The sequence below is a fragment of the Doryrhamphus excisus genome, linkage group LG1 (assembly GCF_037039965.1).
Source record: "Doryrhamphus excisus strain RoL-2023G ecotype Guam linkage group LG1, RoL_Dexc_Guam_v1.1, whole genome shotgun sequence".
In the NCBI taxonomy this organism is placed as follows: domain Eukaryota; kingdom Metazoa; phylum Chordata; class Actinopteri; order Syngnathiformes; family Syngnathidae; genus Doryrhamphus; species Doryrhamphus excisus.
In genome coordinates, this window is record NC_136357.1 from 9,515,550 (window position 1) to 9,541,554 (window position 26,005).

The 26,005-nt window shown below is 39.8% G+C and overlaps 1 protein-coding gene across 2 annotated transcripts; it reads right to left on the reverse strand.

The window, feature by feature from the left end:
* Window positions 1-504: 504 nt before the first annotated feature.
* On the reverse strand, window positions 505-24,045 carry sema3e (sema domain, immunoglobulin domain (Ig), short basic domain, secreted, (semaphorin) 3E). 2 transcript variants are annotated; one of them, XM_058076060.2, is made up of 17 exons: window positions 23,127-24,045; window positions 9,673-9,833; window positions 9,527-9,586; window positions 9,123-9,242; window positions 7,884-7,977; window positions 7,575-7,691; window positions 6,649-6,791; window positions 6,435-6,549; window positions 5,679-5,748; window positions 5,454-5,598; window positions 5,032-5,257; window positions 4,750-4,841; window positions 3,968-4,009; window positions 3,648-3,814; window positions 3,381-3,448; window positions 3,089-3,222; window positions 505-1,908 (listed from the first exon to the last, which is right to left on the reverse strand). In XM_058076060.2, the coding sequence occupies exons 1-17, from the start codon at window positions 23,233-23,235 to the stop codon at window positions 1,417-1,419; spliced, it is 2,355 nt and encodes a 784-aa protein (XP_057932043.2). In that variant the 5' UTR covers window positions 23,236-24,045; the 3' UTR covers window positions 505-1,416. The 2 variants fall into 2 exon arrangements, with proteins under 2 accessions (XP_057932043.2, XP_057932042.2); XM_058076059.2 differs by having other exon boundaries at window positions 506-1,908; window positions 3,381-3,451; window positions 23,127-24,040.
* Window positions 24,046-26,005: the final 1,960 nt, after the last annotated feature.

Sequence of the window (26,005 nt, forward strand, 5' to 3'; positions counted from 1 at the left end):
GGCAACCCATTCCGGTGGGAAGAATATAAAAAATCAATGTGTTAAAATTCACAACTGCTGTATTGTCATTCGAGAAGATATACTGTAATAAAAATGACATGACATTTTTTTTTTCAGTCCATCCATCCATCTTCTATGCGCTTATCTTCACTAGGGTTGCAGGTATGCTGGAGAGCGAGGGTACAACCATTCGCACTCACATTCATACCTATGGGCAATTTTGAGTCTCCAATAAACGTAGCATGCATATTTTTTGAATGTAGGAGGAAACCTGAAAAATCTCATGCACTCACGAGGAGAACAACAACTCCACAGAGATGCCCAGCAGAGATTCACACCCAAATCATACCAATTCACACTCATGGTAACCACTAGGCCACCATGCAGCAGTTTCTTTTCAGTATGAAGTATCAAAATTGTTTTCTACTGGTAGGAAGAGGAAGTATATTATCATTAATATTTGAAATGTACAACACAAAATACTCATTCTCCATACTGTCATAGCAACCATATGAATAATGTTATTTTATTTACTGTAACAGTTTTTACAAGTGCTTAAATTGTCTTTATTTTCATTGAAATCATGATATATAATACAAAAAAATGCATATTTCTCATGTAGGCTATATTTATAATAGTGGTTTGGGTCCATTCTACTGTATGGGCTGAGGACATAACAGCTATGACAAATACATTATAACTGAAACACTCTTAACACAAATAAACAACAGCATTACATTTTCCAGTTTATGACATCGAAAGAATTACATAAGCCAGAACCAAGACAATAAGTTATCATCATACATCGGCATATTAATATATAGCACATTTTTTTTCTGTCATGACAGATACAGTGAGATACACATGCAGTGCGTTCACAGCACCAATACAGTTGTAAGAGATCGTAGAGTGCATTCGGATTGACGGCCCCCTTGATGGGGTCGGTCCACAGGAGCTTGTATTTACAGTGTGTTTTGTCTCCACAGATCAATGTCGTCGTTTTCACCTAATCAGTCACCCAGCTCAAGCAGGGGCTCGTTTTCTTGCACAATTGTCAGTTTGCACCAGATCATCACTTGGGGACACCACGCAGGGGGAAAAAAGGCAAGTGCTGCATTTTGAAGCATTGTCATACTAAAACTTTCAAATTGAACCACTGCCAATAATTGAGTGCTGATTGAACACCAATTTTGTTATTAGATTTTAATCGGAAATATTTGAAAAGTAATTGAACTGGACTGTTTTGCCGCTCCAAACTTTTAACTTCATGACAAAATTGCTTATCATTTACATGATTTCTGTCAAATTTGAATTTTTTTGAGCATCCTCCCTACTATTTACAAATGTTGAACAGTATCCCGCTAAATTCTTTAAATAATAGACTCAAAGAATAACCTTTCATCTGGTTACGTATGCTCAGGTGTCAAAGGTGTGCCTGGGGGCCCGATGGGATGCCTCCCCTCCCTTTCCTTTACCTCTCTTCTCACCACTTGAGGCAACAAACTTCTTTTTGGTCTTTTTGCGTTTCTTATCAGGGCACCATACTCTCTCGCAGTACTCCTCCACTCTCTGGGCATCCCTGTAGCCGATGAGCTGGAGGAACTCTTTGTACCACTGCTTGGAATTGGGGGAGGGTGGCACCAGAGTCCTGGGAGTGATGCTGGGACCAGCTGGGGGTTGGTTGATGTGAGAGTGACATGAGGATCCAGCTTTATCTCCTTGAGCATTGCTGCTGTGGATCGCCGACTCCAATGTCTCTCCTCTGAGTACATGAAGAGTGACACGCAATAGCGTGTGCACATATCCGTGTTCTACAGTCTGGCACACATACACACCAGCATCAGAGCTTCTCACGCTTAACAAAAGCAGCCCGTGCGACGTTGAGATGACCCGTTCATCATCATGAACCTGCCCAGAGGGAAAAAGAACTCTTTTTCAATATCTCCTTCACATTTCTGCAACCCTTGTATTACAGTATATCTTCTAATTTATATTCAGCTTGTACAACAGTGTAGAACTTCTATTCATTGAAAATTAGCACAATGTGTCTAATGTCCATCATGAAGGAGGTTCAAGAGAATAAAGGCAGATAAACAATGGTACACACACTAAATACAGTATTGGGCAGCATTTGGACATGTTTTCTTTGAGTTGTACTCACTTGTGTTGCCACTATTCAGACAATAATTGTGTTGAGTAATTTCCAGAGGACAGCAAATCTATATTGCTTTACAAGCTATTGTAAAGCAGTACAACGATGCACAGCTATGAGCGAATTCAAGAAACAATACAAGCAGTTGATGTTTGCTAAATACAAGGATGAAGAGTCTTGAACCAGTCATCATGTGCTATATATATCACTATATTGACACTTACTATGGTACCCATTATGTCATTGTATGGTCATATCACCTCGTACTTTGATACGTGACAAAAATAAAATAAAATAAAATAAAAATTAGGAAAGCAGGAAGTGAACAAATGTAACAGTTATTGATTGTAAAAGTACCAGATGAAGGGGTAGGATTTAATAAGCTTTGCTTCTTCCTACTCCTTTTGGACATGTGGAACTGTGAACTGATTATGTGATGCATTCAATTGTAATCTGATGCATGTTCAAATGAAATAAAACCGTTACCATTACCATTACCATTGTATTGTCCCTTGTTGCTTGTTGCAATATGAGGGCACTTTTTTTACACACCATTTTCCATGAGCTGAATGCAAAGATGCCAAGCTTTTATGTACACATAAATATTGTTTGCAAATATGTCATAATTCATCCACCTCACAGGTGTGACATGATTAGACGGCATGATTATTGCACAGGTGCCTTTGGTTGGCCACAATAAAGATGCTCAATAAGTGACATGCCTCTTGAGTATGCTGGCCATGGAAGAATTGTGATGTTTGCATCTTTCACGCATGATCCTTCTATGACATGAGCTGATTGTCATGGATGAACAATGGATCTCGTCACAGTATCACAGTATAGGCATTTTGTGTGCGTAAAAAACATTTTACATTTTTGATGAAAAAGGGAGCTTAAACAAAAGTGTTAAATTCGTGTTAGGTGTATAAGACTCACCTCTTGTTTATCTTGTCCCTTTTGTAAGAACCAAAGGACCTTGGCCTGAAGCGATCGAGGAACACATTTGAGCAAAGTGCTGTTGCCCTCGACACCAATCACCATCTTCTCCTCAGCTTTGTGCCATTGTTCATCTGGAGAGTACACCCGGGTTCAATGGTTTGATAACAATCATCTTACCATGTGAATTGTTCATATGTACATGTCCACTTGTGCTTATCAAGCCCAACAGCCTTTCTCTGAGACAAAAGCCAGCTTGAGGCTATGCACACGTGTGCTCTGTTGCACTAACCATTGATTTGTAGCCCATTGCACAGCTGGACAGCGTTGCCATGGCGAACATCCTGTCGCCTGAATCGTCTGCTGAAATGGAGGAGAGAGAAAATAGAGCGATTTGGAATGTGCGATGGAAGGATTGTTGACAGAGACGGCAGAGAGAGCAAACAGGGAGGGAACATTTTTGGAAAGCGGGTTATATAACACTTGACTATGTGTCATGTCTTCCAAGCTCATGTCACTCACACACAGCAAACTGAGAAACAAGACATGTTTGGTATACCTCTTGGTGTAGACTCCAGCTGGGTAGTACCTGGAGCAGGTGAGGCCATCCCAAGCACAATAGGGGTCTCTAGCCAAACAACAATCAGCACATTCTGAGCCATAGAGGTCACACTGATGCAGTTTGACCTGGGCCACACCCACGTCCGACCCCACATACAAGTGTTGCTGGGGACCCAAAAAACATGGACAGGATTTTCATTCCCACAAACAAAGTCAACTAGAAATGATGTCAAGTGTGAAGTCATGCAAAGTGATGCAATGTTATCATCTTGTGGCTGAAAAGCAGAATTGCAAGAACAAAGCGGTGCCTTCACTTACCCTTTTAGGAGATATAATGATCTCTTTGATTGGAGCTGGAACCTGGAAAAAGACAAATTGTGTTTGTTAGGCAGATATCTCATTAAGATAGAAGATAACGTTATTCTATTGTAAATAATTTATTTTATTACCTGAATCACAGCTCCCTTGTGCATGTTTAGTAGGACAACTAAAATTAGTAGGTTTTTATTTATTATTATTATTTATTTAATTATGTAATTATATTACTATTATATAATTATTATTATATATTTTATATATTATATAATATTATTATACAATTATTTAATTATTATTATTTTTTATTTAATGTAGTCATAATATTGTAGTCAGTGGCTACAACTGTGGTTTGTGTACCTTGCTTTCTGTTGTTTCTGTTGTCAATCTTGTACCTGAGTGAAGTTGCCCCCCCACCTCTGGTCAAATAGTCAAATTTTTTGGGGGGCCCTATTACATAACCAGCCCCCTAACGTGCTCCGAATTAAAAAAAACAACAACAAAAAAACCAAAAGCAGCACAAACGTTCATTTCAACTGCACAAAACAGACTGCTTCTTGACTACTTGTATTTTGGTGAAAGTGTGAGTGTTGAGGGACGGCAGAAGCTCTGGGACAAATAGGAGGCCCATTCGTATGTAGTGGTGTCTAACAAATCCTCCTGAAGCGAGTGATGCATCTTGAAAAAAGTTACTCTACCAATGGTTCCTTCATTTTGTTTTGAAAGCTGTTTTCACTGTGCTTTCAAGGGCAATCTGGTAGTTTGATCACTTGTCAAATTAGTACCTTAAATACTTGTAGCTCCTCCAAAAGCACTTCTTCCATAGTGTCAGAGTCCTTGTTGTAGATGGTGATTACTTTTAACACCATGGAGTCATCTAGAGTAAAAAAATGAGGGACAAATGGCAAGTCTTCAAAAAATAGATAATAAACATTTCTTTTTCTTTACATGTGATGATATTAAATTTTGGATCCAAATACTGGAAACTCAGTGCTGGAAAGAAAACACTTTAACTTTAATCCAATCCATTTGCACAGTGGGATTCTGGTATTTTTAAGTTTGTGTACCTGTGCCTACATAAAGAACATGGTAGTGTCCATCCTGAGCTTGGACCCTGTCAACTGCAATCTGGGTCAACTTTCTGCTGCTTGGCTCTGTCTGCAGGAAGACCGGCCTATGATGTTGCGGTAGAACGGGACGATACATCACAGGGTGAGAGCGCACGAACCGCAAAACTTCATCTGGAAACTCTTTGGAGCTGGAGAAGCCTCCTCCATTCACTTTGCTGGCACACTGTCATGGAGATGACATATTTAGAGGGTATTTGATTACTTTGGCACTGTGAGCTGTGTAAATAACATAAAACTGGCATGATGGTATCTGTGTGGTCTGTAGACGCAGCTAACATCCGTGTGAACATTCAGCAGTGTCTTCTACTTGCTCACAATGTTTCCATCGGTCAAAGTGCATAAATGCATCATGGACTTACAGATCCAGGCCGTGGGTAGGGTACTCTGTCTTCAGAAGGCGTCCAGTGATGCTCTGGTCTCTCTCGGAAGGCAAATGGACCGTTAAACGCTGCTCTGATGTCATCCATGTGATAGACGCACACTGCATAACCTTTAAACACCGCACTGCAGAATAAGGCTGTATTACTAATTGTCAATTTCAGTAACAGCATTGGGTTCATGTGATGAAATAGAATGTTCCTCACCTTGTTGTGCTAAAAAGGCCAAAGATTTCTGGGTTTTTCCCATCTTTGTTCTTCAAAATGTAGACATCCTCTGAAATACAATTTGGACATGTATTCGTCTTTCCATTTTTTTTGGTTGAGTTGTGTTCCACTTACGCATAAAACAATGATTATTATTATTCCAAACCAAGTTTATTCTGGATCTGATCCATATTGCTCTATATGGGCATTATTTATGTGTTAAGAAATATAGTATTCTCTGTTCAATTGCATATGCAAGCAAGTTTAATTTGGATCGGATCCAGCACTTGGCAGCTATGTAATGTAAATCATGTACAAAATATTTTTTTACATGTTTACATATATGATTCGATTTGCTCTCTGTACAGTACAGTACTGCAGGCGCTATAATGCCAAGCAAAGCCTAATCTGGATCAGATCCAGTTTGTGCATTTGACAAAAAATGTATGAAAAGCCCTTTGGCATTTAAAAAATTCATCAAAGTCGATTGCTCTGTGTTTGCAGAATTAGACATTGTAATATCAAACCAAATTGAATCTAGATCTGATCCAGATTGTGCATTCGGCAACAATGTAAAACAACATCAAATAAAAATCACATGTTCATCAGACGCATTCACCTCTGTAGAAGTATCATCATGTTTTATTTTATTGTGCAAATGGGTGGTAAATGTTATATTCTGATTAGCCTTATTTCTGCAACTTTCAAACTTTGGAAAAGAACACCAAATAAATGAGGTGCACCACATGTCCTCACCCAGTAAATCAAAGTGAGTATCAATGCCATCAGGTCCAGCCACAGAGCAGATGAGACGCGTTTTTAGAAAGGAGCTCCATCTATTTACCAGCATTCTCTGTCCTCCTTGATCATTCTGAGGGGGGTCATAGAACACAAATGATTGATGACGGAACTCTCAGCACTTTGGCTCCATTATTAATTTTTCCAACAAACCAGTAAATCAAATCCTTACAGCACAGACGCGTCCGACACGTGTGTAGACTGCCTTGTTAACCCCTTCAGCGTCCACCTCACGTTCAGTGAAGAAGAAGTAAACTTTGTCATCATCTTTGTCGTCATTGTCAGGGATCACTGCTGAGCCCACAAATCTTGGCTCTGTGGGCAGAGGAATTTGTAAGAAATGCCGTCTTGTGTAAAAATAGGATTGTTTTAAATGCCGAGATCATGGTGGGATGGGCTTGAGCTATCAACATGGACAAGTTTCAAGTCAATTTCAATTATTGGGGCAAATGTGATATATGCTATTTTGCAATATTGAGAGGCTATACCAAGCAAGCCCATACTAATAGTAATAATAACAATGTTATTTTTTAACAACAAAAAAGGTATCTAAAAATAGACCTCATTATATGTATATTAAAATGTATTCCAAAATAAATAAATTCAATACAATTAAATACAAAAATGTAACATTTATATAAATATATATTTTAATTAAATGTATATTTAATGAATTATTTAATATTTTTAAATCATGCTTTTACTGCTATTACTTTCCAACTGGTGTAATGAAAAATATTTTTAAATAGTTAAAAACTTGGGCAAGCCATACAGCTAGGAGACCGCAGTTCAATTCCACCCTTGGCCATCTCTGTGTGGAGTTTGCATGTTCTCCCCGTGCATGCGTGGGTTTTCTCCGGGTACTCCGGTTTCCTCCCACATTCCATAAACATGCTAGGTTAATTGGTGACGCCAAATTGTCCATAGGTATGAATGTGAGTGTGAATGGTTGTTTGTCTATATGTGCCCTGTGATTGGCTGGCGACCAGTCCAGGGTGTACCCCGCCTCTAGGATAGGCTCCAGCACCCCCGCGACCCGTGTGAGGAGAAGCAGTAGAAAATGAATGAATGAATGAATGAGTTAAAAACTTGACCAACCATTAAGTTGCTGCCTGTCGTCTCTTTCAGTGCGTGTGTAGGTACGGTTGTTAAGTCGACACAAAGCAGCATCATTCTCCCAGTAGTCTGTATAGAGGCCCACATACATCTCTCCACCTTTGGACACACAAGGTAAGCGGAACTGCATTTTGAACAGGGTATATGATGAATCACATCATGGAACAAGACCACTAGATGGCAGTGTATTGTCATTAGAAGCCATTGACAGCATTTTAAATCTGATTAGTGGATGAATTTGAGCCTAAATAATTGAATGTTAAATATTGTAGCTGTAATTTTAGCTTTTACCTGAGAGTGTGGATGTGCAGGGACTGTGGGGATTGAAAGGACATCGTCCTCGGCCACTTGAAACACTTTCCTCTTCAAGCGTAAACTGCTTGTCCTTAAAATATTTCACCCGGTAAGTTACACATTAATAAACATCAAAAAGCATTCAACCAAGCAACAAGCATCCAAACATTAATAACAAAAGAAGTGTCATTCAAAGAACATGGGAGAGCTGAATTATTGAAGGGAGTGATTAGGAAGTGATGGATGAGAGGGAGGTAGGGACGCAGTGGTATACGTGATGGATGACACCAAATGTCCGACTGTTGTCTGTACAGCTACACCTTGCTCATATGTGACATCAAGTTAAACATGTCTGCACTTTTAATAACACTTCTTTCGGCAGCAGGTGGAACATGTACGAGAGATACCGCCCAACATACATAGACATAGACGTACAGTATACATTGCAGACACAGTATGTGTTGTAACCCACCAATGTTTACACCCGTCACTAGCAGATCACAAAGGATGTCATTGATTTATGAGAAAGCCTTGGGAAGCCCCCTGCTTTCTGACTACACCCCCTTGAATGACTGTAACAAAGGTCATCTCCAGGTCAAACTCATCTGTCATGTTATGTCGTATATCCAAATCAAGCTGAGAAGCGAGAGAGGCCTAGGTCTTTATCACTCCGCATGAACTTCAATTTGATGGAACACCTGTGTAACTGCATTGACTCGGTAATATTATGAATGTGCAATTTGTAGTTAAGGTTTGCTCAGGGCATCCAAATGATGTGAGTTATAGCTGAGTGTGTTTCCAAACTGTGCTTCAACTCACTGGAACCCTGAAAGAATGCAGCCTTCAGACACTTGTGCACCATTCCATGACATTAAACAACTATCTTCTACCTACTTCTTCTGATTCCGCCTCATTTTATGTCCTCCATGTCTTAACCAATTCAAACAAATCAAAATGTCCATGTCACTCGGAACAAAGCAATACTTTCCTATTTCTCTGCATGTGGCTTCTGCGGAAAAGAGCACAATTTCATCCAAGAGGAAACTGGGGGCACATGCACAAGAGGGGACTGTGGAGTATAATACGGCAGTGTCCAGAGCTAAGGCACGGCAACATTTCTGTTTATTTTGCCATTATTAGCAGTTTATCCTCAAATGGTTCACTGTTACTTGACCAATGACTCCCAGCAGTTGGCATGGCATGCCTGGGAATCATAGTACAAGAAATACTCCTTACCTTCCCTCTGTTTCCCACTTGTACCAATGCACATATAGGGTTAAAAGCCCCTGTTCCACAGACCAGTAGATGGGTCTGGTTGTACTGCTGCAAAATCCTGATGTAGTTTGCGCATTCCATCTGTTGGAAGAGTTAAACGAATGAATCACTGGTTGAGGACGTTGCATGCGGGGAGGGAAAAGTGCAATGGAAAAACGCCAGACTTTTACTGCATTGTCAATAATGTCAATAGGTCAGGTTAAAGAAAGGTCAGTCAGTACTATAAAACATGCGGAACCTGAAATGGTCAAAATACATTACATGTGTTTACTCTATGCCAGGGGTGTCCAAAGTGCAGCCGAGGTCGCAACTTACTTTTAAAAAAATGCATTTATTAATTACAAATCACCTCGTCTAATACTTACTTTTTCCCTTCCCTTCATCAAGCATTCTTCTATTTGATGTTCTGTACTGGCCCACTGGATCTGCAAGATTCATTTAAGAAGAATGAATTAATTGTGCAGTACAAGTTGGTCTGTCTTGACTGAACTAATGGAGTCATAATGAGTACCTCTTTGTGGTGTGTGTTAACCTGGTCCAGGCTGAGGGAGAACAAAGTATTCTTGGCCCCGACATAAAGCCTTTCATGGCCCTCATCCAGCAGCATGGTCTGGGGTTGAAGAGGCACTCCCTGGCCCTGAAACACCCAGGTCCTGTTCAGCTGCCAAAGCTCTGCAGCAGAGATAACATCGACAAAAGACATAGAAAATGAACAAAAGGATTATAACAACAGCATTGCAGCTGTTTAGATTGCTGCTTAGTACGTCAAATAGTGCAAAAGTTCATTTTCCCATCTTCTCAACTGCCATGTTACCTGGAATTTGTAATTATTAATACAGCATATTGTATAATAATTTAAGGTGGGTTGTCTTTATTATTATTTCAAAATTATATTAAGTTTGGGGGGGATTTTTCATTGATACCAGACATTGCACTCATTTTCATACAATTAGCAATCAATTTGTTGGACAGTAATAGTTTTTTAGATATGTCTACCAATCACAGTTCATCTTCACTTTGACTGACAGATTATTCAACCAATCATATTTAGACTTGGCAGGTCAATTAGAACGTAGGCAAGATCTATATCTAGATATATAATTTTCATGGTCATTTGAATGGCTCGTCATAGCATGACTCCAAATTGGAGTTACCCGACACAGCACCTGTTGCTTTTTAATCAGATTGGGTTCCTAAATCAAACGTTCCCAGATCGGTTGATTGGCAGGGGATGGCTCAATTCTGTGTCCGCATATCCTTCCCCTGGACTTATTTCTATGGTGTTATGTTAAAGATGGTGTATTGTGTATCAAACAAAGATATGGGACATCAACAAACTGGAGCAAAAGATCACTGATGTCATCGACACCATTGACGAGAGTAGGTTACAGTGAACATAACAAAAAATCAGGTACTGTCTTGATGTGCTTTATGCAAAAAATGGCACCCATATAGAGGTGTACCGGACTATAAGTCACACTTTTTTTCATAGGTTGGGTGTTCCTGCGACTTATACTCCAGAGCGCCTTATAAATGAAAAAACTGTTTATGTTACATAAACACTGGACATCTTTTCTGTTCATGTTTATTTTTTGTGTAGCTGAATAACCATTGTGTTAGCATATCTTACACCTATTCAGCCTGTTCTCTATTCTTTTATTGTTAGAACTTGGCTTAAAAGAGGATGTAATGTCTGTTTTGGTCAAGTAGTAAAATAAATGACCCACAAAAAATGTGACTTATACTCCAGTGCAAATTATGTATGTTTTTTTTCTACCTAATTATGCATTTTTGGCCTTGTGCAACTTATACTCCGGAGTGACTTATAGTCCAGAAAATACGGTATTTAAGAGGCAAAAACATTTTTTAAAAAATACTTTCACTTCTCATTTTGTAATCAATCATCAAGACTTCAATTTGCTTCTTAAATTGTAAAAAAAAGGGCATTGATATTGCAGCTGTTGTATTTATCCTTGTTTCTATGTGCGGAAGTATTCACCCTGCCATGAATCTGAAAATTGAGCTCAGGTGCAGTTGAGAGTACATGCCATAGTACAAACCAAGCATGAAGTCAAAGGAATTGTCTGTAGACCTCTGAGACAGGAATGTCAGAAACATTTCTGGTTCCAATGAGCACAGTGGCCTCCTTCATCTGTAAATGGAACCACAAGGACCTTTCCTACAACTGGCCGACCATCTAAACTAAGCTATCAGGGGAGAAAAGCTTTAGTCAAGGTGGTGACCAACAGCCAATGTGAGTGCTGATGGTCACTCATGAGTGACTCTGACAGAGCTCCAGAGGAGTACTTTCCAGAAGGACAACCATTTCTGCAGATTGCCACCAATCAGGCCTACATGGTAGACTGGACAGGTTTTAGCCCCACTCCTTAGTAAAAAGCACATTGCAGTTCACACAGAGTTTTCTCGTCACCTGGGAAGTATGGTGGTGGCAGTATCATGATGTGAGGATGTTTTTGTAGTCTAATGTTTGTGTACTAGGATAGAGGGAAAGATAAAGGCAGAAGTACACAGACAATCTGGATGAGAACCTTCTCTGGATTCTTGACCTCAGATTGGGGCACACAGCGCAAGTGCACAGGCACACAGCCAAGATCCCAAAAAAGTAGCTAAAGGACGACTCAATGGATGTCTTTGAGTGGCTCATCCAGATCCCAGGCTTGAATCCGATCTCTGGAGAGATCTGAATGGCTGTGGACCGGCAATTCCCATCTGACCTGAGAGGAATGAGTGGGTAAAACTGCCAAAACCAGGAAAAGCTCAAGCAACAGTTTTGTTGTAGGGTGTTACTGTGTCTTGTGTTAAATAGAGATATAAACTGCACTACATTGTTACAATAGAGTTGCAATGGAATGCATCACATAATTCAATTCACAGTTCAACATCCCATACATTTCACATCTGTTGCAGTACATTTATTCACTTCCTGTATACCATATGTGGTCTTTTTAATACATAGACATGTCAGAAGGTAATGTAACAACATGGTAATGTTATTGTTGAGATTTTTTTCCACAATTTTTTTCTCCTCTTTCGAGGTAGAGGCAGTCGCTGTGTCGCTGTGTGTGACTGGCCAATCACAGAGCGTGAAGATTGAATACATAATGAACATTTTCTTTAAATACAAATATGGATCATGAAAAACTGCACTCATTTCATACTTGTATCCAGCAAAAGTGCATTATCCGTAACGGATCTTCATTTATAACGCGTATCCGGCTCATCACTATTTTTTTTTATAATTTGAATGCCATTATCATTATGTTCATGGGGGATTTGTTAAGGCAGTAATGTGTGAAATGTAAATCATATATCAGTCTTCTTTTCATTATGTACTATATGCTGCACACATACAGTTGCACTCTGGCACACAATCTTATCGTATCCAATCTTATCTTTATTTTTATGAATTCACGTCACCAGTTAGGGAAAACCACAATATCACATCAGTATGATATTATTCGCTCGTGTATAACTGTTCCATTTTCTTCTTCAGATAGGAATGACTGATTGAATAGTCTGTGTCATATCAAAATATATTGCACGACATGTTTCGAATTCACCATATCCCCAAAGAATGACTAAAACCAACAAGCTAGGTTATCTTTTAATATCATGGTGTCCTCCCATGTGGTGACGGCCTCCGCTTGCTTTATGTATGTCATATCATGCATAACTATCACCAATATGAGATGTTTCAACACTGTTATGATTGCTATATGGACGTTTTATGAGACAGAAAAAAATATTAGTGTTCTAAGGGAGGGATGATTTCATTTAAAAGTTCATTTTTCTAGCATATTTGCTTGATTTAGAACACTCCAACTGCATCAAGTGGTTCTCATGAATCCAATATGTACACAAGTGGACGCACGCAAACATGCAACAGCCTGATTGAACCTGACAGGCTGTTCCGCTAAACCTGCTCTCTATGTGCTCCTTGAGCGCAGGGTGCAAATCAGCAGAAACACCTCCGCCCTCAACCTTGAGGGTGAAGGATTTCAATGAAGTGCTGAGTCTAGTGTGTTTCCTGTGAGTCTCAACAGTGCTGGAATGGGGAAAAAAGGTTTCATTGTGCACCAATGGTTTGAACCAGGTGTCCTTGTGAAAGGAAGAAGGGTGACCTGGTGTGTGTTAACTTTTGAGAGGTTTCCACACTTAAGAATGGGTTTGATTTAGACACTTGCAGTGTCCAATCCTTACACCAATGTGCAATAAATGGAATTTAATGATGCCAGTATGATGAATGAGATATGCTTCACATACAGCAGTGATGGGGATTGAATAGTTGGATTTCAGTGATGAGGAATGTTGTTCCGGTTAGTTGATGGAGCCACTTAAGTAACGACTTTGGCTTCTCAGAACAACATGCGTAAAGAGTAATCACTAAAATGCCTTCATCTGCTGTGGAACACATACACAACCATGAACAGGCGATAGCGCGCAGTTAGAAAGTACCGCCAAGCGATTGTGAGGTCTGATTATTTTCCAGGAGGCATTTTTGTGATGCAAATGCATTACTCTATTGAATCCATATTGTTTTGAGAAGCCAAACTCTTTACTTAAGTGGCTCATCAACTAACCGGAACTACGTTCCTCATAACAATTCCGACCTGAATTTGGCTCACAGGATGAAGTGGCATCTAAGTCACTGCTGATGCTCTAAGTTGCTCTTGAGCATGGCATACAACTTCATGTTTAAAAAAAAAGAAAATCAGAATTATCCCTTTAATACTGTCTCATCTCTCTCACTCATTTTGGGATTGGTTTGAAATGTTTGACTGGAAGGGTACTGGAAAGGAACTATACTGGATCTAAAAAAAGAAACCATTCATTACTTTTCTATACAAGGGTCGCGGACATGCTGGAGCCTATCCCAGCTTGAGAGGCGTGGTGCACCCTCGACTGGTCGCCAGTCAATCACAGGGCACATATAGACAAACAACCATTCACACTCACATTCATACCTATGGACAATTTGGAGTCACCAATTAACCTAACATGCACGTAAACTAAAAAAAAAAAAAAAAGAAAATGGTCTATTCATGCTTAATCTTGGACTTAATGTATGACTCATGTGAGTCACAATAATGGAAAGCCTATTTTCAAGTCCCCTTACATGCTAAGGTTACATGGGGTAATTGTCCGATTTGTTTTCCTGTCGCGTGTATATTTTTAGTGCAACTTGATCACTCGCAAAGATGGAGGGAGCGTTTATCTCATTTTCGTGTTACTCACAGTGAAATTGCACACCAATGGAAGGGTTTTGTTTAAAATAGGATTAAGTGTCCACAGAAGAGTGGATGAGTGCATATAATACTTTGTTGCCATTAAGGTACAAATGTACGTGAAAGGCAATTGTTTGTTTGAGTAGCACTGGGTCTGGAACTGCTAGGTAATATAGACTGAAGAGGTGTGGCAAGTGGTGCTCTGCCAGGACTCGGACATGCTTCCTGTAATTATCTAATCCACACATATGCAGTGTCTATCCCCTCATAGTTGCCTCTCAGTTAGGCTGAACTTGGATCAAGGAGTGTTCTAACATTCCATTCCAACATTTGAGTGTCAGGCTGGCTCGCAAAAACAAGGAACTCCTTTTTTGTTGGAGTCAAATCTGCTAGCACTTATTTAGATGACAGACGTCGATGGCTATTTAAAGTGATCTTGTAAATGGCGTGTATGCCAAAACCCTTTTCTCGTCAGCTTCTCACTTGTCTCTTTCAATAACACTGAGATGTGATTGCTATGGATGGACACGCACAGGAAGGAAGGAAGAAGGATTAAAGAAACTGAGGACGATAACAAAAAGAAAAACCTGGATGAAAATGAGAACATGAAGGACACAACAGAAGTAAAGGAAGTGTTTCCATACCTTTTCTGTTTTGTGTATGCCCAAAACCTTTTTTTCACATCATGAGTACGCCCTTACTCATAGTTGTTGATAATTTTCCCAAATTGTTATGATTTTGGCACAGTTGTGTTACAAGTCTCCCTTCAAAAACATTCCATTTTTATTGTCTGGTGTAGTATGAAATGACTGAGAATAGTTAGTTATCAAGGAAATTAAAAGTTTCCATGTATTCCCTGCAATTTGGTCGCATACCACCTGGGGTAAGCATACCCCTGGTTGGCAATCACTGAAAGTTTTCAGGTGGAAACAGGAAAGTATGTTACTGTTTTACCCTTTCACCCACATGGCAACACCATTCTGGGTGCCCTGAAACGTGATTTGAAACGGCATCTGGAGTAAATTCCCATGACACTCTGTTGTATGGATACCAGAAGTGATCGGTTGTGTACTGCCACAATAAGTCAACATATCTGAATATTTCGACTTGCTCCCAGTCGGCATTCTCCTGATATTTTGTTGTCTTATACTCCAAAGTGACTCATACTGTAAAAGTTAATTCCACTTCGTCTTTAGTCTCGACAAGCTGGACAAGCAATTGACGACAGACCTCACATGCATTCTTTCTTTTGATATAGTTTTGGTGTGTCATGTGGTTCTGTCTCTTTAAAGTGACACATGTTGTTGTGCCTTATGTGTTACATTGTTTCCATCCAGTGATCTGTTCCCTTTGGTAACACTTTTGTCAACTCCTCAGTAAGAAAAGTAACTATTGGCTGTCCTTGAAGTTGGCCGATGATTCCACCAACTTCATTCATTCATTGGCCTATTTGCATATTATTTACATATGATGTGTAGCAGATGCTGACGGAAAAAAACAAAAAAACATATGCACGTAGGAGAGACACAAAAGTGAGTAAAACAATCTTAATTATCTTTAGAACGGCCGATATGCTTGGTTCTTGGTTTGTTGATTTCAAATTGGCCATCACTTAACCAAATAAGAGTCTAGAAATGTAATAACTACATTCTGACTTGCCTTCATCCTCCACCTTTTATTTTGCAGGTGGGACAGCTTGTTTAATCAATCACGCAACATTCTCCCAACACATTAGTAAGTCACCAAGTCCAAATGAGGCATGAATGTAATGAGTAGTTAAATAAGTTTTTATCTCCTGCTCTGTGAAACTGGGCACACCCCAGTGGCATCGCACCTCACCCATGCATGATTTATGGATGCGCAGAGTTCCACAATGCTCTCAGTGTGCCAAGGAAGCTGACTGTGAACTGACGACTGAACTGACTCCCAACAACTTCCATGTCTACATAATGCACACTGCTTACCTGTTGTAATTCAATTTACATATGTAATAAGTAAAAATCACCTGCATAAAGAAAATAAATAGAAGGAATCTAATGAAAATTAAAAAAACATAAGACCAAAGAAGGAAGACAAAGAAGTACTGAAAGAACAAATGAACAACCACAATAAAAACAGAACTAGAAAAACAAGACCAAAAAGACAAACACAAAGCTGCACCAAAAGTATGAATGAAAAACAGAAAAAAGCCAGAAACAGAAGAAGGAATAGAATATAGAGAGAAAAGAAGGAAAGGGGGATACAGCAAAGAAGGACTAAAGGAAATAAGGGATAAAAATGCTTAGTAAAAAATGAAGTGGTTTATGATGTGTTTACTTAAAGATTATGATTAAATGTGATTGCACACTTGATATAAAAGACAGCAGGTGTGTGCTGCAAGCATCTACCCTGTTATTATGTGCAGCTGTAGCCACGACTTGAACTGATAAAAAGGCAACGAGGGGGATTTCTGCATCTCATTCCATGCTCTTCTCAAAAGTTTCTTTCCTGTCTTCTAAAGCCAGCCAAAAACTTTCTTTGCCATCAGCTAGAGACGTGAGAGGAGGTGGAGGAGGGTGTTCCTCTGTTGGCCGCGACGCACGGCCCCAAAGTTGTCCCACATCAAATGGAAAGCACATCGCAAACACATTCCCTCAAGGCAGACACTTTCATCTAATCCGCTGTAAAAGAAGATGCCCAAGATGATTTGGAGCGCTGCAATCCAAATAAACACTCACATCTCGACCGCGTACGGAAACCCTGAGACAACAATGTGTTTGCCAATGAGCAACCTAGTTTTGCATTTGCTCATCTCTTAAGAAGCCAGGGCGCAGGGATTCAAGTCACAGAAACCAGGAGATCACAAAAACTTCTCTTCTTTTCTGAAGCCCAAACTTTTGCTCATAATTGAATCCACTGGGAAGCTCATATTTCATGCCAGAATTAAAACTTGTGTTTGCACAGACACAAGGCAAGGTTATCCTTAATGGATAGTGGGTGTCGGCTAAAGGACAAAGAGATGACATAAAGTACAGGGAGTCAGCTCTCATTGAGTCCTGAGTGTAAAAATGTTGTTTCCCGTGGCTGGGTGGGTGGGTGGGGGTTGGGCAGTTTAACAGACTGAAGTCTGGGGTGTGTTGCCATTATTGACAGACGACCCTACACCCAAGAACCTTCTTGTGTTCAGATGTGTAGTGGTAGCGTGATAAATGTAAAATTAGTGCCACATGGAGTGTATTCGGAGGGTAGGAGAGATATGGCTGCCGTCTATTGGCAACGTGTATGCCACATTTCTGTTTTTCAGCAGCTTTATCATGACATTTTATAATGTCCTATTTGGTCTTTTGTTATTAGCTGAGAACTTGAGCATAGCTCATGGATTGTTATAAAAAAGATCATAATTGACTTTTCTTAATTTATTTTAAAAAGAGTGGCGAGGCTCTACCATCGAGAAAATGTTAGAAGTGCTGTCAGAAAGAAAGTCAGAGTGATACCACTGCTCTTCTACATTGAGAGGAGCCAGATGAGGTGGCTTGGGTAAGATGCCTCCTGGATGGAGTTTGCGCTAGCATAGCAAGCTATTGAGCTAACCTGTTAGCCTCTACAATTGACTTATTCAAACGATTTGAAACGAAAAAGATTCAAACAGAGTGGGGAAGAAGAAAATAGATGTCAAAAATGTACCACTTCCACATGGAATGAGAGGAAAACAAATTTTCACTCAATCTCAGCCATGGCATGTTGGCTCGGCTCTGCTGGCTCAGTAGTCAGTCTCCATGCAGTCCATACTAAACCACAAAACAGCATAGTATTGTGGGGGAACGATATTCAAATCGTAATATAGTGAGGGACAATTACATGCCTCTGAACTGCCCTGGGGACAACTCAGGATCCACCGAGAGGAGTTGTAGCTGCAGAGTGGGAAGTCTTTTCTGTTTAGGTTGCTGCCCCCATGACATGACATCAGATAAGTGGAAGAAGATGGATCCCTCTGGATACAATCTACAGTTAATTATCACAATCACGGTGATTGTGCCTTTTCCACAGCAAAAATGTACAGAGATGTTTCCAAACTGTAAATGTCAAGGGTATAAAACCATTTCAGTGCAATCCATTATAGCCCAAGAGGTACTTTTGATAGCACATGTAGTCTGTGAAGGCTCAAATAATCAAACCTATGTCCTCCTCCATTCTTTCATGAGGAAAAGGTCAGACAGACCATCGGAGTTTCACCAGCTGCTTCCCGCCTTGACACCTGATTAATGAACACATATACACAGTGGGAGGGCAACTATTCAGAGATATACACAGACAAAATGAGAGGTGAAAAACGGAGGCCAAGGGAGGGTGTGCTGCAAAGACACCTATTTTTCTTTGCTGACCTAGAAACTGTGATTCATCCAATCAATGTCAAACCTTCCATTTGGCAGAGGGATAGAGGAACTACGTCTTCCCCGTGGCCATACAGTGTAGTCTTTGAACAGTTAATTAAACTTCTTACTTTACTTTGCATCTTAAGGCAGCAGGCAAAAAAATCCCATTTGTCATTTATTTGAAAAAAGACACAAGTTTAGGCTCCACTGGTATTCCCCTTCTTAGAGACAAGTGAAAGCCTTGTCATTTTCAAAGGTCCAAAATATATGAAGTGTCTTCTGTCTTGTCTGCAGAAGAAGGTCTGAAATTACTGCTGCCTGACTAATCACTAATCTTAGTCAGTATAGTTTGATGTGTTTTCTCTTTTTATGCCATGGCACACTTAACATTTAACCCTAAATATAATTTGTGATCACGTAATTATCAACCTTCGCTAAAAAAATTAAAGCACCTCTGAACATACAGCTCGGTCTTGTCTTTTTGTAGGACTTCTGCATGAAGCAACATATTCATCTGACAATAAGAGTATTATTGTTGTTATAGTTTGTACTGGTGTTTTAGTTTAAGTTTTTTTTATGGCGGGGGGTGTCAAATTATGGTACCTTCCAAGGAAACAAGAGGGTTGACAGGTAACTGTAGCCAGTTTGTAAACTGCCAGACCTTGACTACCTAACTTGTAGCTTTTCATTCTCTGACACTTGCTCTCTGTTTTTTTTTGGGAGAACATTTTGAGCTCAGCATATAAAGTAATCTTCAAGGACACTGTCAACACTTACACAATACAGAACTACTTCAAAAATTAGTGGCAATTTTTCTGCAGTACAGAATGAGTAGACACAAAATAGTTTCAGGAGAGTTGCCATTGGCTTTGTGTGGTAAGTGCACAGTCAAACTTAGTCAGCTTCTGCTCTAAATACAGCATGGAATTTAGGGTTGTTGCTTACTACACCGTATGATGTAGAAAGTTGGAATGTATGTCATTTGCGGTTACAGTGCATTAAGCGCCTGCTAGTCATGACCAAAAATATGTTAAAGATGAAGGGTGGAGATAACTGTGTATGAGAGCATTGAAGCATGCAGATATTTGCTTGGTTAGCAGGTCATCCAAGACAGATATGCAAATATGCCCTCAAAGAGGAATTCCTTTGGAAAAACCAGCAGAAAGTTGATATGAGTCTTATTGATCCAAGCGGTTAAACAAATAAGTCTTCAGTGCTAATATTACAAACGTTTTCTCCCAATCAGCATTATCTCTGGAGGTGGATCCAGATTTTTCCCACATTGTTTCAACAGCAGCAGCAATATTTTTCTCCATGCCAAGTAAGGGCATTTAAATGCATCTCACGCTGTTCCTGAACTACACCCAAGCCAGCATCTTGTGAAACATTTACACTGTTGCGTGAAATATTAGAAACATCAGGCTGTATGATACAGTGTAGTTCCACACGACTGCTAAAACCACTGTATATTATTATACATTATACTATGTATTCACGAATAGAGCATTATACTGTAAATGTATGTACCATAAAGAATCATATGCTAATAATAAAGCCATTATGGAAATTTAATTTAAAGTCTCTTAGAGAAATCCCACAAATATTTTCCTTATGCCTTCATACAAAACTGAGCCAAGCTGTATATTGCTATGACTTGATGCGCTTTTACTTAGTGACAAGAAGTCCTGCACATTTTTATGCCTTTTTTGAGGGGGGAGGGGGTGAAAAAAATTAGCAGGTGGAAAAAAATGGGCGTCCATACTTTGCCGGATTAGTAAATCGCTGCATCCTGACGGCAAGGAATCACCGGGTGAAAATGATGTAACACACACGGCACACCCACTTGTGGCACCGTGAACAAACATACGGTCAAAACCACTTCACACAACAAACCACAGAAGAAGAAAGGCATAAGTCCATAGCCATTGAGTTTGTGAAGGTTCGTTTAGACTTATGACAAGTAGAATTACTTCTGTGGGTCATTACGGAGTACAAGACAACAAAATATAGGAGAATGTACACTTGGGTGATTAGTATGTCAGTTGAAATATTCATTTCTGGTCACATGACAGTGACAAGTCGGTGATGGGTCGGTGACGTCATTGTTTTCAGGTTTTCCCACTCTGGAAGCCATTTTCCAAAATCCCGTTTCAGGTCACCCAGAATGCCATCCCAGATCCCATCGTGTGTCATAAAATACTTCACACAGTGACAATTGTTTTCATCACAACAGGGCGGAACAATTGAGGGCTGGGTGTTAAACTTCACGGCTCTGTCCCACTTCTGTTACGGTGTATAAGCCGCTACTTTATTGCCATGCTTTGAACCTTGAGTAACCTTTACAGTAATGTGTCTAATTTATGGCTAAAAATTACATCACATTTTGAATTGCGACAGTTTCTTTTTGGACCACCAACCGTCCGCTATCACCACCGGGTTTTTAAACTGGACTAATTCGCAATGCAGCACTTTATCTCTGGCTGAATGGCTACTGGCTTGAGACAAAAGCGACACAAAGAGCTACAACGAATTTGGTTTTCTGGTATGCTAGTGTTTAACGAGTCATTTTAGAGGCATTGTTTGGCACTCTTTAAGTTGCCATGTTATTCGCACTGTGCGGTTGATTTAATACAAAAAAAAAGAAAATAAATAATAAATATTCCAGGTGCAGCTTACGTAAATAGTGTGGAAATTACGGCAATCGTTATTTGCAGCATAGCGTGAAAAAAAAAAAACTTTTCAATTGTGCAGTTGTACTGTGCCGAATATTAGTAAATGTACGTTTGTGTATGAAGGCTAAGGTTTTTCATTCCTTAATGATGACAACCAACCTCTATATTTTCCCTGTGTCTGTGCTAGCTAGAACATGCATGACCGATGTGAAGTAGTTAGCGTGTCAATCACTGCTATGCGGATTTGCCCACAGGCTTATGATTATTTGGGTGGTATATCAAAATATTGTATTGATCAGCAATCTAGTATTATCGTGTGACTGATTTCTTTTTTGACATTTTTTTTTGACGAACACATACAGCATCTGTCAGTGTATCAGACAGTGTATCGGCAGACGAACACATACAGCATCTGTCAGTGTATCAGACAGTGTATCGGCAGATTTCCAATTATTGTACATGGCCACGGTAGCTCACCAAAGAGGTTTTAACACAGTGTACATGTAATGTGTACACTGTGGATAAAATTTAAAGTATGTTCCTTACTTTACAGCTCTATTAAAAAATGTTTGACCCATGCAGGTATGCAAAAGGCAAGGCAAGCCATGTAGTATAAATCAATAAACACCAACCTGCTTCACAGATGTGCATGATGAGCCAAAAATCTCATAAAACGGAGAACAGCGCTGTGTGTTTCTAAGTTATTGACCATTCAAATTCCTCACCTATATCCAACCGTGACTAACAGGCTTATGTGGAATCACCACTCTGTTGCTATAGAGATCAAATAAATGTGTGAGAAAATGACAGTGTTTTCTCTGTAAAGATAAAATCCTTATCATTGTCATGAAGAGAAACCAGACAATATGTCTCGATCATATCACAAACTCCCACACTTGTCTTAGTCCCCATTGCTGTCCACATTGTTGATTCTCAGCCACCATGGCTGCACAACCAAAACAAACAAGGAGCTGGCTCCTCGCAGGTTGGAGAGAAAAAGTACAAATTGGTACACTTTACAATGTCTGTATGTTGAAATGTTTCATGATGACCACCTTGAGTTTCTTTTACGCAATAATAGAGGACGCCGCCTCTCTGCTTATGACTCATGACTCACCACGGCCAATACAGGCGGTTACCATCTCCGACTTGTTTCCTTGTCTGTCAGTAATGAAATATTCGGCATACATACAAATTACGAAAGGAATGATTGATGGACTCGGGGAGAGGGAAATGCTGGGATAAATCCCCAGGTTATCAATTTGAAGATTATTCAATAACGTTTTGCAATTGATTTAATAACAACAATCAACAGACTGAAAAATGGTCCAAATTAAGAAATTTGTATTTGTTTTGAATATGTTCTTCTTGGTTGTGCACCTTGTCTATAGAAACTTCTATTTTGTTCTTGCTCCCAAATCATTTATGATTTATGAAGTGTTAATTCAGGTGCAGGTTAGAATATGCCTATAATACAAGTATGGTTTCCAAATTGGCACACTGTGCAATCTGCAATCAGAAATCAATTTAGCCATTTTGTATTGTCAGAACATGAAAATGATGTAAAATATGATGCATAGCTTATTTAAACACGCGGTGCAATTGTTTTTTTCAGGAATATAATTTTTTTTCCTTGCGGAAGTCATAATAAAACAATAAGAACACACACTAGACATCACGCTGTGCATTTCTTACCTTTGTGTGAGAGACGTATTCTTGGATAAAAGCTGGTTGCTGCAACTGTGCTCTCGAGCAAATACACCATCATCAGTGCCAAAAAGCGATTCCTCAAGTAGTCTTCCATCCTTTTAAGAACACTCTACATTCATCAACAAAGAAAGCCTGAACAGCAACAAAAAGACTGGTTTCACTTTTTTTTCTATCCCAGAATAAAAGTGTTAATGCGGGTTGATCTCAATGAAAACCCTCCAAAATTAGTCTACTTGAAGGTCCATTTTTGGATCATCATCACAGCTTGTGCTGCTTCCATGCAGTCTCTGCTTTCCCTTATAGCAGTCTGTTGGAAGCAGCATCCACCCACAAGCTTGGTAGACAGGATAACGCACTGACTATTATTCTTGCTTGCTCTTAGTAACTAGGGAGAAGAGAGGTCCAGTTGCTACCTTCACGCCGCAGTGCCCACTGCTCTCCATATGTTAGTCCTTCTGTTTGTCTGTTGAGTCGGATGCACTCTTTCCGATCTCAAAGGAAAAAAAAGGAATCCCACACAGGTGATCAATAAAATCTCTGTCCCAGCAGGCAGGAGGGCAGGCAAGCAGAGTCAGAGCTGCTATAGTGCGTCTACTCCTGTGGAGTCAGTCAATCTTTGGATGGGAGCCCAGCAAAAAGCTTGAGTAGGAGAGGGGAGGAGTAGAGAGCCTCGTGCCTGGCGTGCGCTTGCTGCGTAGAAGGCAAGAAAGTGAAGCTGGAACTGTCCGCTCACACAGGAAGGGAGGATCCCAAACCTCACCTCTGAAGTGAGGCAATTACAATGCTTTCCAGCACTGCTACTGATCTGGGCAGAGGCCACATGCCATGCTACATGTGTGCATGTGGTTGGTCGTCATGGCTGCAGCAGTTTAAAAGGCTGACAAACTGCTTGTTACCTCTTCTGAACTGTTTGAAGACCTCTGTTGCTCCAGGGTAGCTTTATCTAAGCATGTCGTGTGTCCCTACCAAGGTCTGTCCTTTTAAAAAGTCACCGCCTTGCAAGCCTTCCTATGAAGACCACCCCCGGTTTCTTCTCTCCGCTGTCCCTCCTCTTTCAGCACCTCCTTTACACCCTTTCCTTTGCTGCATCAACACAGGCCTGAGCCAACTGTGTCACTTCGCACATTTGCCCTTGTTTTCCTCTTTGTGTTTGCTGCCATAAAGAGAAATCATTAGCACAGTTGCCATGGAATTTCATGTGGAAGGTGGTCGCTTGGGAATTGTATATATCCTCCTTATGGTTGTCTTCTCTCTGTCAGGTTTTGCCTTTTTCATTTCTTGTGCAGCCTTTTCGTAATAAGCAGTGGTCGGATTTAGCACAAAAATAATTCACTGTAATTAGAAGAAAATAGACTTGTATTCAAAGTCGGTGTGTTGTGAAAAAGCACAGACACAATTAACACCAACATAACCCCTGCCTGTTCCCCTGCAACGGTGTGATTTCTGATGGAAGCCATGTGTTTTGAACCAATGTTGCCCAGACTGAACATAGACGTGCTTGTCAGTCCCCTAAAGGTGTGTACTGGAGCACATTTTGTTGGGATTCAAATCAAAACCCCAAAGTTGTAGTGGGTGTTTTGGACAGCACATTGAGCTGTGTGAGAAACATCAAGTAAATCTGATTCATGGGTTTCAAATTCCACCCCTTTGTGTGCAGTTCACACACACACACACACACACAATATTGTATTATTCACACTTGATGTCCAATCTCGGTCTTAATAACTATGGATGTCTGATGTTGGTGTTTTTGCGAACAACCAATATCCCGATATTGTCCAACTCTCAATTTCCAATACTGATATCACCCGTTACCGATATGTCTAACATGACATACTCTATCTCCTGTGGTGGAATGAACACACATGTTGGGAAGCTAATGGATAGAACATCATCAATTGGCTGAGGTGGCTGTAAACAACTTTGTGCAACATTTGAGAAATGTTTTTTGTTTTTGTTTTTTTTTTACCATGAGAAAGTCCAGCAAATCAAGCAAGGAAGTGGAGATTCAAGCCTTTTGGGTCTTCTATTATCGTAAGACATGTGAATCTACTACTGAGCAAGATCTACAAAGTGGCAAAAACATCAAGACCTTCAAATTGTGCTTTACTGAATGGCTAAGAACTAGCAACCAAGAGGCTAACATGAGGAGCTACCGACTTCAGTACAGTCAGAGCGACCAGGAACACAGACATATACAGAAAACAAGAATAAGGCTGATGTGTTAATAAACAATCCAGGCAGTCAGTTATGTCTGATAGCTTTTGTGGTGGCATAGAAATATTTATTGGGCTCAGAAAGAAAAAAGCTTTTTGCATATTGTTGTAATATAGTTTTGTTGTTTGTCTGTCAGGGAATTTCCAATCTAATGCTGAAACAAATCGAGAATGAAAAAAGGCTATACAGTTGAACAGAACACTTTTGGAAAATAGTCTAATTGTGATTTCATGCCTGCTTTATTATAATACCAATACATGGAAAATGATTTGTTTAATAACATATATATTTTTCAAACATACTCTATTAATAATTTAAGTATTTCTTCTAGAAATCTGTCCTGCTTAAATAGGACAGTATACACCAGTATAAAGAATAAATTGAGAGCCCAGGTTTATGATGCGCTGGCATGTCCAACTTCCAGCATTATTAAAACTACTTTGACCAAAAAGGAGATGTGAGCGATCTGGTAACATTTTAATTGTACTTTCTTTGCAAAGCGGACCTCCAGTCAGACAGTGTGCTCATTGTCTGTGCTATTTTGAGGTAATTTGTCATTAAATACAGGCACCGTGTCTAAATTGAAGTTTTCAAAATTCCAACTGTTGAACCAAAGATTCTGTGGTGAGCTGCTCAGCATCAACTGG